Below are 16,089 nucleotides of genomic sequence, written 5' to 3'. Positions count from 1 at the left end.
TATTCCCAGAATAATTCATTCTGGATTAATTTTTTTTTTGTGATCTTAACATATGGGTTTACTTTTGTCTTGTGGTTTTTTACCTATTGTATAGTTTGGCTGTTTGTTTTCATTCCAAACAAGGTTGGGGATGGCATTCAAAAAGAATAAAGATGCAGTAAGGTAAAAATTGAATAATAATACATTTAATTCACAGTGATTAGTTGCTCTATTTCAATAATAATAATACCTAGTTCATTTTTTTCAATAATGACATTACAACATTTTGCCAATTATGGTTTGAATTATTAATCTCTTTGAATTAACTTTGCTTTGGTAGATATATTTTAAGGAAAAAAGCTCTCACATTTCACAAAATATCTTAGATGAACATCTGCCCTGTTTCCAAAAGGTAAAGGGCAGAGGAATGTTATTTTTGAGCTTTAGTTCAGTCTCAACACATTCACAACACCAGATTTAATTGGGTGTGTGGGAAACCTTCCCTAATGCATCAGAAGTTTCTCCATTTCTCCAGATCCTTCACTCCAACTTCAAATTGTTTTGGGAATTGGGGAACAATTATAAGAACTGTTGCATAATAAATATTTACTCTCCTGCCTGTGTGGTATCAAGCATGGTTTATTGAACTTGACTTAAATTCAGACTGCTGACATAAACACTATGAAAAAAGTCCTGGTTCCTATAGGAGGTGGAAATAATTTATCATGATCAAGGTGAGTCCTGCATACCAGAATCTGTATCATAACTCAACCAAACTCTATTTATAATAAATGTTATTAATATGCATCTGTACTATAAATAACCTGAAGCAATACAGGCAGGCTCCATTTTATTTTCTCCAAATGCAGCTGCAAATTATTATTGTATTTTTATTTGCATAATATCTGTTAATCCTAAAAGTAATCTCCATATACTATCTTATCATTTCCTTGCCACATTCTTACAAGAAAATTAAGGTAGGTATTTTTCTCAATGATATGCAAATGAGAAAATTGAGGTCATAAATTACAAAGAACTTCAAACCAAAGGCTGATTCTAGTCTGAAGCACTATTCCATTTTGCTAGATCCATATCATAGATAGTCCAATGAGCCCCATGTACTTGCAGTCCATGAACTGGTGATTGCATACATAGTAAGGCAGCTTGTTAGTACTGATGGAAAGATGATTAAAACCTTTTGCAGGTGAACAATTCAGACATTATTAAGTTGCCCTGAATTAGAATCCACAAGTACCACACAGGGAAATTGCTCAAGTGTCAAGAAAATAAACATTGATGTATTCAGTCAAAACCCATCTGCTGTGTGTAGCCACTCTGTTAGAGTTTCCTCAGGGCTGGCATCACTCTAGCAGATGGCCCATCATCATCAGCTAAATAAATAATCCATTGTTAAGACTTAAAATATAATTATTACTGAAAAATAATAAAGGAAGAGATCATGGGGAATATATTACTTGATTTTTAAAAGGTATGACATTTTCAGTAGGCCCGATAAGTGTAGGAGGAAGCCTGGTTTCACTGTCTACTCTGTGTCTGATAAAAAAAAAAATCCTTGAATTTCTGATTGATGTATCTCTATGTTTATATAACATTTAATGTTGCTGAGAGAAATTTGAAAAAGAAATGTGTCAATGTGGAGTTTTCTTTAAACACAAAAAATTATGTTATGTTCCTGAATTTTTCTAGGTTGTTACTCTAATCTCTTATAATTAAGCACTCTTTTTGTCCCCCACCAAAATTGGTTTGAATTAGGAACATTGAGATAAACTGCAAACTCAGTGTAGTTATAAACCTTGCAAGTCAAGTGCTTTGGTATACAACTGCGTAAACATCACCTGGAGTACTGATGAGAAATTCAGATCTCAGGATTTGCCCTGAGCACTAAAATGTGACCTGAATATTCCCAGTTTTGAAAATTAGTGAATCCATGAAATTGTACTTCAAACTCAATTATTTCCTATCTTGGTCAAGTCCAATCTTTTATACTTGCCAAAGAATAGGGATACTATAAAAAACATTATACTTTGTAAAGCATATTAATGATAGTATAGATGCACACATATATGTATAAAATATTTAAACATGCTTACAATTTTTAGATTGGCTTAAGCGAATTTTCAAACTCTGAAGCTGCAGAATGAAATAAGTGAAGATACTGTGTAATGTTTTCTGAAGATTCTCTATCACATTGATGTGGAACTGGTCAACCCAATGGTCTTGTCATAGAACAATCAAACAAGATAATAAGAGTCAGTTGAAATATAGGATCAACTTTAGCTTTGTTTTGAATCAGATGTTATACTTCAGTGTATGTTATTTAATTTATTATGATAACATGTTGATAAAATATGCAATTAAACTGATTAATACAAGATATTGATCACTATAAAAAGAAGTAAATTTAAAAGTATTGGTTATAAAAGAAATATGTTTAAAAAAATTCAAAACTGCTACAAAGTTTTGACTACTTCTAAAATTCCAGCCCTGGAATTTTAACCTCTCTATTGCTCTGTCACTAGTTCAAATGACATAAAGAAGTCAGGCTTATAGGTGGTACTTAGCCAGGGATTGTAAAAATACCAATCCAGAAAGCCGTTTTAACATCAGAAAATATTACTTCTATGTGTGTATCTGGCATCATATAGATTTCCTTCCTTTGTTAGCTCCTTTTTGATATGATATACATATAGAAGTATTTGTGAGATAATTGATATGATACACATATAGAAGTATCTGTGAGAATAAAAAAGTATTCTCTTGCCATGCGACTATCTTTCTGTGGGAAGAATAGTATCAATCATTTTACATGTGAGATAGCTGTCCTCAAGCTGGCTGTGCTGATATATCCCACAATATTATTACCATGTCAATATCAAATACAGCCTTTCCATTTCTCCCACTACTGGTCATTTAAAAAAATATTCTCACAGATACTTCTATATGTGTATCATGGGTAAATATCTATGTATTGTCAATGGGATATAGTTTTTTCATTATTCACTATTTCTTTGTTTTTTAGTAATACATATTATTGAAAATAATGTCCAAGCTTCAAGAAAGAACTCCTTCTAACATTCTAAAAAAATGATTGTTCATGTACACTTTAATTTTGTTTCTTGGAAATATATGTATATTATGCTGGATCATCTTTGATATTCTGAAAATGAGTGAAAAGGAGAAAATTAACCTGACATTTGTGTCAGAATTTCTTCTTCTGGGTCTTTCTGGATACCCAAAGACAGAACTCACTTACTTTGCTCTGATTCTGATTATGTACCTAGTGATTCTAAGTGGAAATGGTGTTCTGATCACAGCAAGCATCTTTGATTCCCGTCTTCACACTCCCATGTACTTCTTCCTGAGCAACCTCTCCTTCCTGGATATCTGCTACACATCTTCTTCTGTACCCTCAACATTGGTGAGCTTAATAACAAAGAAAAGGAATATTTCCTTCTCTGGATGTGCAGTACAGATGTTCTTTGGATTTGCCATGGGATGCACAGAATGTTTACTTCTTGGTATGATGGCTTTTGATCGCTATGTGGCCATCTGTAACCCTCTGAGGTACCCCATCATCATGAGCAAGGGGGTGTGTGCACTGATGGCCTCTGTATCATGGCTGTCTGGTGGAATCAATTCAGCTGTGCAAACCTCTCTTGCCATGCGACTGCCTTTCTGTGGGAAGAACATTATCAATCACTTCACATGTGAGATCTTAGCTGTCCTCAAGCTGGCTTGTGCTGATATATCTCTTAATATTATCACCATGTCAATATCAAATATGGCCTTCCTGGTTCTCCCACTGCTGGTGATTTTCTTCTCCTATATGTTCATCCTCTACACCATCTTGAGAATGAACTCAGCCACAGGGAGACGCAAGGCCTTTTCTACGTGCTCAGCTCATCTGACTGTGGTGGTCATATTCTATGGCACCATCCTCTTTATGTATGCAAAACCTAAGTCCCAAGACCTGACTGGGGAAGAAAAATTGCAAACTTCAGACAAACTCATTTCTTTATTTTATGGGGTAGTGACCCCCATGTTGAATCCTATCATCTATAGCTTGAGGAATAAGGATGTTAAAGCTGCTGTAAAACATATGCTAAACCAAAAACCTATTCAATAAGAACATCAGAAATCCAAGGTTGTTTTTTTTTTATAAGAAGCACAAGATGGACTCATAGGTAAATCAATGAGAAAATTTTGGTAGAAACTAGGAAGAAACATTTTATTCTCTGTCTTCATTAGCCTTGTTCAGCAAGAATGGTTGAGAAATACAATTTGCTACAAACTCCATTTTCAACATGTCATGATCCAAATCTTACAAGCACCCTGAATCCCATTTGAATCCCATTCTTGGTGATGCATGAAGAGAGTATTTAAAGTGAACTGTGTGGGTCAGTGGAGAACAGTCACACATAAGCTTTGGAAACAGGGATACAAGAGTACAAATTCTCCAATTCCCCCAACTAGCTAAAGGATGTTGGATAAATTATTCATTTTTCTCTATGTCACAGTTTTCTTACCAAGAATAAGGAAAGAAAGAAAATGCAGTTGTTAGTGTCATTTAACATTTCAATAAGTTAGAGAAAACAACTACCATAGTGCCAGTAACAGTCTGTCCTGAAATTTCAGAATTGAAAATAAAACTATATTAAGCACTAAAGATTAGTACTTAGCATCTCTTTAGTAAATAATGGTTAGAGTCAGACACCTCTCTGCAAAACTTACACCATTAATAGAAATCACACCATCCTTATTCACAAAGAGGAGATTGATCAGGCCAGGAGAAGAAATAAGAAGTGTGAAAAGAATGTTGGGAAGCATTTCACTATTGTCCCAGTGACAGGAGAGAAACCGTTTCTGTTCCCATTTCGGTGAGGAGGCTGATAAAAGCCTCTTAAAATTTTGAGAGCTAACAAAGGAAGGGAATCTGGCATCTGGCTTGATGAGTGGAGGCCTGAAGAGTTCTCAAGGATGCAGACTTGCAGAGTAAGCTAGTCAGAAGAGAGAGGAGGGTAGGTATTCTACACAGAAAACCAACAGAAGCATTTCAAGATGTTCTCACAAGCTCACAATGAGGGATGAACAGTTAGTGATTGGAGAAAGGAATCAATTCTTGTTATTTTCCAATGAGGAGATACTCCTCAGTAAATTTAGAATGATATTTTCTTTTTTGGTATGATACTTGTTAGAAGTCCAATTTTGAGCACAGGCTAATGTTGGGCTATAACATCCCGATTTCCCATGGTCTCTGTGGTACCTGGGTTTTGACTTCATTTTCCTACTCAAGTTTTCTTTTCGTCATCTTTATTAGAGTTACAACTTTATCCTCCCTCTTCTACTCAGATCTTCACTTTTTTGGCCAATCCTCTTCTTTCAGGTAGGCTAACTTCTACCTAAGTGTTCACATACTACTGTGCTGTGACTATCTGCACATAAGTGGATATTACTGCAGAGCACCTAGAGCTGAACATCTGTGCCTCTCCTCCGTCCCCTCCATAAGCCCTACATTTACATCTGATCTTTGGCTATCTCCCTTCACTGTTTGATCTCTTTAAATAATGTTTTGGCCTATAAAATATTATTTCTATTGTTTTAGCCAACTCCTTAGCACTTAACCTTAATTTCCCCTACAATACCAAGATAGTCAGCATCTTCTGTGTATGCTTCCATCATATTGAACTCATCATCATCTGGCATGATACCAATAGATATGTATGAGTGGATGTAATCTAGCTTTGGTATAGACAAAATGTGCCCATGTTAATCAGTGGCCAGAAAACTAATACATTAGGTAACAAATTGTACTCTCTGGAAAATTGGAAAAATCTCTAACATTTTAAGTGTATTAAATTTTAAGTAAAATTCATGTTTTCTAAATTTCTAAGAAGCATCAATAATAAGAAAGAAAAAGTGCTGCTATTTTAGCCATCTCCCCAAAATATCACTTTTAATGTTTCTGTTATTAATTACTAGTCATAGATTCATCATGTTTTTTATTTTGATTTATCAGTGATGTAGTATAAGCACTTTTTTAAATGTATGAGTTTTATAGGATAAATCCAAGTAACAACAATAGTCCAGATGATATGAACATTTCTATTTCTGGCAACATTACTCTTATAAATGTCATATTATCTATGTTAAACACAATTACAAGAATTTACTCAAACTTGTTTTTAATTATTATATTCATACAAACATATTTGTGTATCTCTATATTATTCATATGTTATATGTATATTAATATTCTCTAAGTATAAATGCACTTAATATTTTTCTTTAAAACAGTTTTTAGAAATGTTTATTTAAAAATATTTAATAGAAGATCAACAATAATTTAACAAAATCCCATGTACATGTTATACAGCTTAAATAATTATCATACATGGAAAATGGTCTTTTAGCATTGTCTGTGCTCAGTTATTTTCATCTTCAACATTATTTCAAGGAAAATCCTAATCACATCATAATATATTTTATATTACATGATTATGCTCAGGATATTAAACTGTGTGGATATACCATAAATGGCAACAACCCAACAACCACCACTCACATTGTAGCTCATGAGAACACACCTTCTGAAACATGTAAACCCTGACATGAATGACACCTCCAATACTGAAGCAATGGGACTGTGGTGGTGAGAACTGGAGTTCACCATATGGGCACTTCAGCCACATAAAATCCATCATTTGTCACTCCACTGAAAAGTTACTGTAAGGTAATGTGGGCCATATATTGATTGATTTTCTAAATTCTAAAAGAGGTCATTAAAAAAAAAAACACTGAACATTTGCCCAGAGTTGGATCTTTTACAGAGCACTTGCAACTTTAGAGTGTATACTCTTGCAACTTCAGTGTGTATACACATACAACTTCAAAGTATGTACTCATGTGAAACTTTATTAAAGATATAGGACATGGTCCTGGTGTAGGTAGAAATTTCTGGACCAAAAAAATTCTAAAAGTTTATTTTTACCTCCAAGGAGGATATAGTAAAATGTTTCTGTCACTGTTGGCTTATACACCAATCATGTTGTCACCCTTACTGCTTATTCCTTGAGTAGAATTTGAATATATGTCATTGGCCCCAAATGTTGATTTCCTCAGGAGACTACCATACATGTACTAGTAACCTCCAAATACACATTAGTTTGGGTATTCCAAGAAGCTGTCATAGGCTCCAATTTTCTCAGCACTTCCTTCTCCTTTTTTCCACTTTTCATTTATTTTTTTTCCAGATTATGCTTCTTGGAGTAGGACTGTTATGTTCAACCAGAGAATGATCCATAAAATGGGTAGCAACTGTGGTCAATATTTAGCCCTTAATTATTCTCAGTTATGTGAAGTATGGTTGGGTAGGTACAAGTATAGTGATTAGCATTATCCAGCAGTTTGGAAAAAGTCCAAAACATTTAATTTTTTTAATCCTCATGAAAATTTGCCACATTTTTTAAATCCATTCATCTGTTGAAGGGCATCTGGGTTGGTTCCACAGTCTAGCTATTGTGAATTGTGCTGCTATGAACATTGATGTAGCTGTGTCCCTGTAGTATGCTCTTTTTAGGTCTTTTGGGTATAGTCTGAGAAGGGGAATAGCTGGGTCAAATGGTAGTTCCATTCCCATCTTTCCAAGGAATCTCCATACTACTCTCCAAATTGGCTGCACCAGTTTGCAGTCCCACCAGCAGGGGAGGGGAGGGGGGATAGGGAGGGCAATAGGATACAACTGACACTAGGATTGCTGTATGTATACACATGGATGTATAACCAATGTGATCCTGTAATCTGTACATATGGATAAATGAGAATTCATACCCTATTTGAATCAAATGTATGATATGTCAAGATCATTGTATTGTCTTGAACAACTAATAAAAAAAGAAAACTTTAAAAAAAAAGAAAAAAATGTGGCATATATACACAATGGAATTTTACTCAGCAATAAAAGAGAATAAAATCATGGCATTTGCAGGTAAATAGATGCAGTTGGACAAGATAATCCTAAGTGAAGGTAACCAATCCCCTCCCCCCCCAAAGAAAAACAAATGGTGAATCTTTTCTCTGATGTAAGGTGACTGACTCATAGTGGGGTAGGGAGAGGGATCATGGGAGGAACAGACAAACTCTAGATAAGGTAGAGGGGTGGGAGGGAAAGGAAGGGGGCAGGGGGTTAGCAATGATGGTGGAATGTGATAGACCTCATTAATCGTGCTTTAAAAAGCAGAGAACCAAGAATGATCCATATAATCATTCTTTTAGTAATTTAGGCAGTAATAATATTTAGATATACTATTGTGATATCATGTCCAACGAATGATCAGTCTTTTGGAGTTTATAAATGCAACGAATGTCCCACTAATATAAGATCAGGGAAAGAAAAAGAAAAAAAATGAGAACAGAGAATTTTCTATGAGTGCCTATTTCAATTACTGCATCTTCTCAGTATCTTCTCCTATAGGCTGTCAATAATATATCCAAGGCTTAGCTCCCTTTAATTCTTTGTATGTTTTAACACTCTTAATTCAGTTGTGAAAGCCACACCTTTAGTCTCTTAACACCCTCTAGTTTTGTTACAAGGACTTTCAAATATCCATTTCAATTTTCACTAGTCTGCAATTTTGTGGAATGGGAATAGAATTAGATCTATTGCTTGTGCTACTTTGCAACACATTGTTAAATATCACATGCTGTGCCTTAATTATACAACCAATATCAAAGTTAAAACAATACTTTTGCACCAGGCTCTGATATTTGCAGTAGTAATTACTTGACTTGCCATGTATGCAAATCCAAATCCCATACAAATGTCTCTCTCAATCAAGATTCACAGCTATCCACCTGGAAACAAGCGTAATGGGCCAATGTAATACACTAGCCACCTGTAGTTCTTCTGCATACTTTCTGTAGAAAGACCATCACTGCTTTTAGTCTCTGACTTTTCTAATAACAAATGAAACAAGTTGGGGACACATGATTTTTTTATAGTTTGTTGCATTGGTTGAAGACCTTTAAGCCCTCTTATCTTACATACCAAACAGGCTACTTTCAAAAAGAGAATAAAAGCTCCCATTCTTGGTTTTAGTCCTTTTCTGAATTTGGAAGGGAAGTTTTATAGTAAGACATGAACATGCCCCACTTTGATAATCTCTCTTCAGGTTAATAAATTAAGGTATTTCAGAATTTACATGCTAAACAGGAATCCTATGCTGTTACATAAGGCCTGCATTTTCAGGCTATACTACTATTCCATTAGCTACCATCTGAAAATTGATAAAAATTCATGAGTCATTATCTCATTATCTAGTTCCTCTGATTCATAAGGAAGACTGTTCTTAATTTCCTAAATCAAATGCTAATTTTTACTTGGGGACATCATTTTTTCTTATTTATCCATTTTTATCATATGGTTCAAGTACCTATTATAGTAAAGAAAACAACATGGACACATATCTTTTGTATTTACTGTACATATATTATGGGTTATGGTAAATGTTTTGGTGTGTGTTTTTATTTGTGCATGTTTGTGTCTGTGCATGTATATTACAATTCCTACTTTCTTAAATATATTGTCATTTTAAAAGTTCAGTTATTTTACAGTAAAACATGGCATCTAGTAGTAAATTACTATCATTATCTAAGCATTAATATTCCTACTGTACCTTAACAGACTTGACTAAAGCACTTGAAGTCAATAATATGCTCTTTACTTATCTGAATTTATGTCCCAAACTATTCATCCCAGACTTAAAAAAAAAACAACAAAACTTCTATGGCCTTAACGTATGAATTCACATTTGTTCTTGGATTTATTTATAGTATGGTTGGCAGGTTATATACTTCATGGTATATTTGTATTTTTTCATCCCCAAAACTTGGTGATTTCATTCTGTATGAAATTAATTTATCATGAAGAATGAAGAGAAAGTAAGGTAAAAGGAAAACAATAATGCATTGAATTCATAGTGTACTTGTTTTATGTCACTCATCTCTATAATTTTTTAAGGTATGATTTCATTTATATAGCCATTATTTGAATTATTAATCTCTTTTAATTAATTTTGCCTTAGTAAACATCTTTTAAACTAATGATTTTTTTGTGTTTCATAAACATTGATTTGTTGAACATTCCCTGTTATCAAAAGTAACAAGGACTGGTGTATGTAATGTCCATATTGAGATTCAGTTCAGCCTATATTCTCAGCATCACTCTTAATTGGCTATGTGAGACACTGTAATAACTATTCTTCAGAAGTTTCCCCATTCCACAGATCTTTCACTCCAACTTTAAATTGTTTTGGGTATTGGGGAACAATTATAATAATTATTGCATTGCCAATGTTTACTCTTCCACATGTAAGGAATTGAGCATCACTTGTTAAACTGAGAGCTTACTGAAAATGTACATTTGGGACCATTAAGTTGTCCTGAACTTAACTCCACAAATACTGGTCTGGTAACTAATTTGATAATCTAGAAAGCAACCTTCCCCAATTCAATCAAAACTCATCTGTACGTACAACAACTGTGTTTGGACATAGTTGTACAGGGATAAGCAACAGAGAAGAGCTGCTTCCCAGGTCCCTTGTCTCCCAATACACATAGTAACCAAGTTCACTTGCTGGAAGTAGAGGACAACCAAAGGCAGCAAGTTAGGTCTGGCGCAAGGTGAACTGGATCAGAGAGGAAGTTTCTGCCTGGGAGGGGATGGCAGAGAGCAGGTGCAGAAGTGGTTTAGCATCCTAACATGCATTGTAGTCACATTTGTCTAGAAAGGGTAGTAAACTAAGGCTTCTTAGTCCTGGATCCCAGAAGGGCTGGATCTGGAACATTGCCACCATGCCCTGTAGGTCAGTTTCTTACTGTCATCTTCCTTTTGCATTCATGGTGGGTTGTTCAGAATGCTCACGTCCTTTATCTGTGGGATCTCCTGACAAATGTGTGATCCCCAATTCAATAGGATATTAATTTATTCTAACAAGCTTGCAGGGTGAGTGATTTCACAGCCAATGTCATATTCTGAGGCATGAGATTATTCCCACAGCCTGGAACCTTCCATTGATTAAAAATTTATACCTAACCATTCTTTTCCATTGTTATCTGAGTACAGTTAAGTTTTTCCTATATGATCTCAATTTATTGTGGTACTCATCAACTGTTCTGTTATTTATACATGGTTTCTGTGTAGATTTTAATGCTGCATGTTAGTCATGATATGAAAGTAGTAGAAAGAGAATGGATTCTTGATTTTGCTTCTGCTTAATTTTTGGTAATGTCATCTTAGGCAAATAAACTAAGATCATGCACAGTGTGGCACATATGAGTTATGATCTAAGTTATCTCAGTGAATTTTTTTTCACTTATAATTTTGAGGATCTTTTTGATCTTAAGCTGAAAGGATATAAACTAAAAATTGGGTTGAGGCTCAATTTTTTCACATCTCTTTGTAACGTTGATATTTTCTTATGTGTGTCTCTATTCAAAGATGAAAATTTCTACTTGATCTCTTTAAATAATTTCTAAAGTCAGAACGTCTCTGTCTAGTTTCACTTGTGGCTTCACCACAATACACACTGCAGAGAAGTTTTCCTACCTCTCTGTATGATAAACTGAGTGTTAGTTTAAGTTGAGCTGGTTAACCTGAAAATTGGTGGTGATAATGAAAGATGATTTATGTGTGCATGTGGCAGGAGGGAACTGCTGATTACCTAATTAATCTGAACATCTTTGTTTCACTTATCTGGTCAAAACCTTTAGAAATTACATTGCATGGTGTCAGAAGGACAGTGAAAGTCACTGTGTCTAAGCACTCACTGTGTGCTTTTTTTCTAATAATGGGACCTTTCTTCTAAAGAGGACTATCAGTTTCTCTGCCTGACCTTCAGGTACTTAGGTATACCTTCCTCATGCTTCTCTTCAATGCCAGCTTTTCACACAGCAAGTTAATATCTGAAAAGAAATCACACAGCAACACTTCCATACTTAGATATTGTTCACACTGTTTACTTTTCGAGGACATTCCATTTCCCTCTTTGTTTTTGTTCCAAACCAAGCTCATTTTTTAATTAGAAATGCAGACTCATAGGCCCTGATCCTAGCTAAATCTTCAGATATTAGAAATATGACAGAAAAACTCTCAATATCTTGGTATCATATAAATATCTTGGTACAGGGCCTACTAAAAGAGAATTATATTAAGTAGGTCCTCAAGACATTTATATGCATACAAATATTTAAAAGAATGGAATAGTTGATTCTTCATTATTCAAAGCAAAAACATTCAGCTTGTATTTGGTATGAAAACAAGGTGTAATAATTTTGGTATAGTTCATAGAGCTCTAGTAGACTATTGCCAAAGAAATGAGCTTCAGCTGGGGAAATGATATTGGCCAAATTTTATTGTTCGATTTTATTTGTATATTTGTGCAAATGGGATTTCTTTTAACCTATTTGTACATGCACAAATGTAACAATAATGTACCAATGAACATATGAAAATAGAAAAACAAAACAAAAATACAACTCTGAGCTACCTATTTCACTTATTATCTATAGGCCCAATAACTTTGGACAGATTTTGTCTTTCAAATTAAAAAAAATATTGTACACTATAGTTACACATAATAGAGAGGTTTATTTTGACACATTTATAAATGCATACAACAAAATTTTCTCCATTTCAATTTCTATTACTTCCCCTTTCCTTCTACTCCTTCCTTCTCAATATGCGTTAACTACTCTACTGGTCTTCTCTCTACTTATTTTCTGATTTTAATTTTTTAAATGGTATATTATTGTTTTATATAAAAGTAGAATCCATTTTAATATATTTACATATACACATAGTATAATTTGATGAACTTCATTTCACAGTTCTTCCATATTTCCATCCCTCCTCTCTCTCCACAATCTTTTCCCTCCATTCTACGGTTTCCCTTCTTATTTTCCCAAGATTTCAACCGACCCCCCCCCTTTTTAAATAATTCCTTATTTCTCTCTAATTTAGGATATGAGAAAAAATTCAGCTGTTGACTTCCTGAGTCTGGGCTATTTTACTTAGCATGATGTTTCCCAATTATGTTCATTAACCTGCAAATGATACATTTCATTCTTCTTTTTGGCTTAGTAAAACTCCATTGTTTATACACCACATTTTGTTCACCCATTTGTCTGGTGACAGGTACTGAGGGTGGTTACATAACTTGGCTATTGTACATTCCACTGCTCTAGATATTGATATGTATGTATCACTATAGTATGCTGGTTATATTCCTTTGGATAAGTACCAAGAATGGGATAGCTGGTCATATGATAAATTTGTTTGCTTTTGATAAAGTATTATGTTCTATGCATATATATATTACATATAATATATATATATTTAAGCATGATAACCATTTTCTTAGGTTTATATAAACAAAAAAAATCATCGTGGACAACACTTAAGTCACAGAATAAAACAAATGAAGAGAGTCTATGTTTTATTCTCCATCACGTATGCCCAGAGCTGATCTATGCCATGATTGTGTTCAAGAAAATTGAAAGAGTAAGAGTGGGATGCTTCTATGAGAACAACAATTAATTTCATCTTTGAACAAATGTTAAATTGCCAATATGAGGTTCAATTTGCTGTGGTTAAATGGTTGCCCAATTAAAATACACATTTATCTGATAGAAAAGAGAGTAAAATTTTAGGTAGACAAATAAATATACATAAATTTAACAATCCTGCTTTAAAATTTTGAATGTTGCTTTCATAAATTTTCTTGGAATTCTATTCTTTATTGTAGTTGTCCATCCCCACTGTTCTCACTGGGACTGATGAGATGAAGTAGTCAGGTTCATTGTCTGCAATATTCTAGGGATTTTGAAAGGTCAAGGGACAGTGTTGCCCATAGTAAGGAAAGTAGCTTCTGAATTTGTTTCTGATCCTAGATAAATCTTCAGATATTCGAAACATGACAGAGAAACTCTCAATATCGTGGTATCATATTTTAGGTACTCTGTGGAAGATAACTGAATGACACTATTGAAGCACTCTGTCACCCTAGAAAAATGATTCTAAAGATATATTTTATATTTGTTCCTTGACCCTGAAAAGTTTTTGTGTTGGAAGTTCCTTTGACATTGTGAAAGCTAGGACATGAACAAGATAAATCAGACATTTTTGACAGAATTCATTCTTCTGGGACTCTCTGGTTATCCCACTAGAGCTCATTTTCTTTACTCTCATTCTAATTATATACCTAGTGATTCTAAGTGGAAATGGTGTTCTGATCACAGCAAGCATCTTTAAGTCTCATCTTCACACTCCTACATACTTCTTCCTGGGTAACCTCTGCTTCCTGGATATCTGCTACACATCATCCACTGTTCCTTCAGGATTGGTGAGATTGGTCTCAAAGAAAAGAAACATTTCCTTCTCTGGATGTGCAATACAGATGATCTTTGGATTTGCCATGGGATCCACAGAATGTTTTCTCCTTGCCATGATGGCTTTTGATGACTATGTGGCCCTCTATAACCCTCTGAGGTACCCCATCATCATGAGCAAGAGGGTGTGTATATTGATGGCCTCTGTATCATGGCTGTCTGGTGGAATCAATTCAGCTGTGCAAACCTCTCTTGCCATGCGACTGCCATTCTGTGGGACGAACATTATCAATCACTTCACATGTGAGATCTTAGCTGTCCTCAAGCTAGCTTGTGCTGATATATCCCTCAATATTATTACCATGTCAATAGCAAATATTATCTTCCTGGTTCTCCCACTGCTGGTCATTTTCTTCTCCTACATGTTCATCCTCTACACCATCTTGAGAATGAACTCAGCCACAGGGAGACACAAGGCCTTTTCTACCTGCTCAACTAACTGTGGTGGTCATATTCTATGGCACCATCTTTTTTATGTATGCAAAACCCAAGTCCCAAGACCTGAATGGGGAAGACAAGTTGCAAACTTCAGACAAACTTATTCCTTTGTTTTATGGGGAAGTGATCCCCATGTTGAATCTTATCATCTATAGCTTGAGGAATAAGGATGTTAAAGCTGCTGTAAAACATATGCTAAACCAAAATACTATTCAATAAAAGTATCTGAAAATGCAAGAGGTACAAGATGGACTCATGAGTAAATTGATGGGAATATTTTGGTAGAATCCTAGGAAGAAATATTTTATTCTGTCTTCATTATCCTTGTTCAGCAAGAATGGTTGAGAAACACAATTTGCTACAAACTCCGTTTCCAACATGTCATGCATGATCCAAATATCATAAACACTGTGAATCCCATTTGAATCCCATTCTTGATCATGCCTGAAGACTTTTCTGGTGGATTGTGAGGATCAGCAGAGAACAGTCACCTTTAAGCTTTGGAAACAGGGAGACGAGAGCACAAATTCTCCAATTATAGCTAAATGAAGTTGGAGAGATTATTCATTCTTTCTAAACCATACTTGTCTTACTTGTAGGAAATAAATAATTAAAATCCAGTTCTTAATGTCATGTAATTTCAATTACTTGGAAAAAAAAAACTGGCATAGTACCAGCATCCTTCTCTCCTCAAATTTCAGAACTGAAACTGAGACTGTATATCAAGTACTGAAAATTAATAGTTAGCACCTCTTATTCTAAACTAATGATCACTAAATTCAGGTTGCCCTTTGTAAAATTTGCCCCATTAGTATAAATCACATCCTTCTTGATAAACCTCCAATATCTATGTAATGAGATCAGGCCAGAAGAAATATGTAGTGCAAAATGAATGTTGGGAGCTATTTCACCATTGTCCCAGTGAGAAGAGAGAACCTGTTCCCACTGAAGCCTAATCAAGAGGCTGAGAAGAGCCTCTTCAGATTTTGAGAGCTTACAAAGGAAGGAGAGTCTGGCTTCTGGCTTGATGAGTGAAAGCCTAAGGAGGTCTGAAGGATGCAGACTAGCAGAGAAGCTAGTTTAGTGGAGAGAGGTGGTTGTGTATTGCAAACCAGAAATAAACAGAAGCATTTCAAATCTGCCTGAGGTATTCTCTCAGGCTCAGAAAGAGTGACAAAAAGTGTTAGTGATTGTAGAAAGAAGATCAGT

At 34.7% G+C, this 16,089-nt stretch overlaps 1 protein-coding gene and 1 pseudogene across 1 annotated transcript; both read left to right on the top strand.

The window, feature by feature from the left end:
- The first annotated feature begins 3,163 nt into the window (after positions 1 to 3,163).
- Positions 3,164 to 4,126, top strand: LOC101965693 (olfactory receptor 13C3). Its single transcript, XM_005340393.3, has one exon. The coding sequence runs from the start codon at positions 3,164 to 3,166 to the stop codon at positions 4,124 to 4,126; it is 963 nt and encodes a 320-aa protein (XP_005340450.3).
- Positions 4,127 to 14,152: 10,026 nt separating this feature from the next.
- LOC101965405 (olfactory receptor 13C3-like) lies at positions 14,153 to 15,099 on the top strand (annotated as a pseudogene).
- Positions 15,100 to 16,089: the final 990 nt, after the last annotated feature.

The sequence above is a fragment of the Ictidomys tridecemlineatus genome, chromosome 4 (assembly GCF_052094955.1).
Source record: "Ictidomys tridecemlineatus isolate mIctTri1 chromosome 4, mIctTri1.hap1, whole genome shotgun sequence".
Taxonomy (NCBI): Eukaryota; Metazoa; Chordata; class Mammalia; order Rodentia; family Sciuridae; genus Ictidomys; species Ictidomys tridecemlineatus.
Note: the sequence above shows the minus strand (reverse complement) of the source record. Positions and strands in the feature narration are given on the sequence as shown.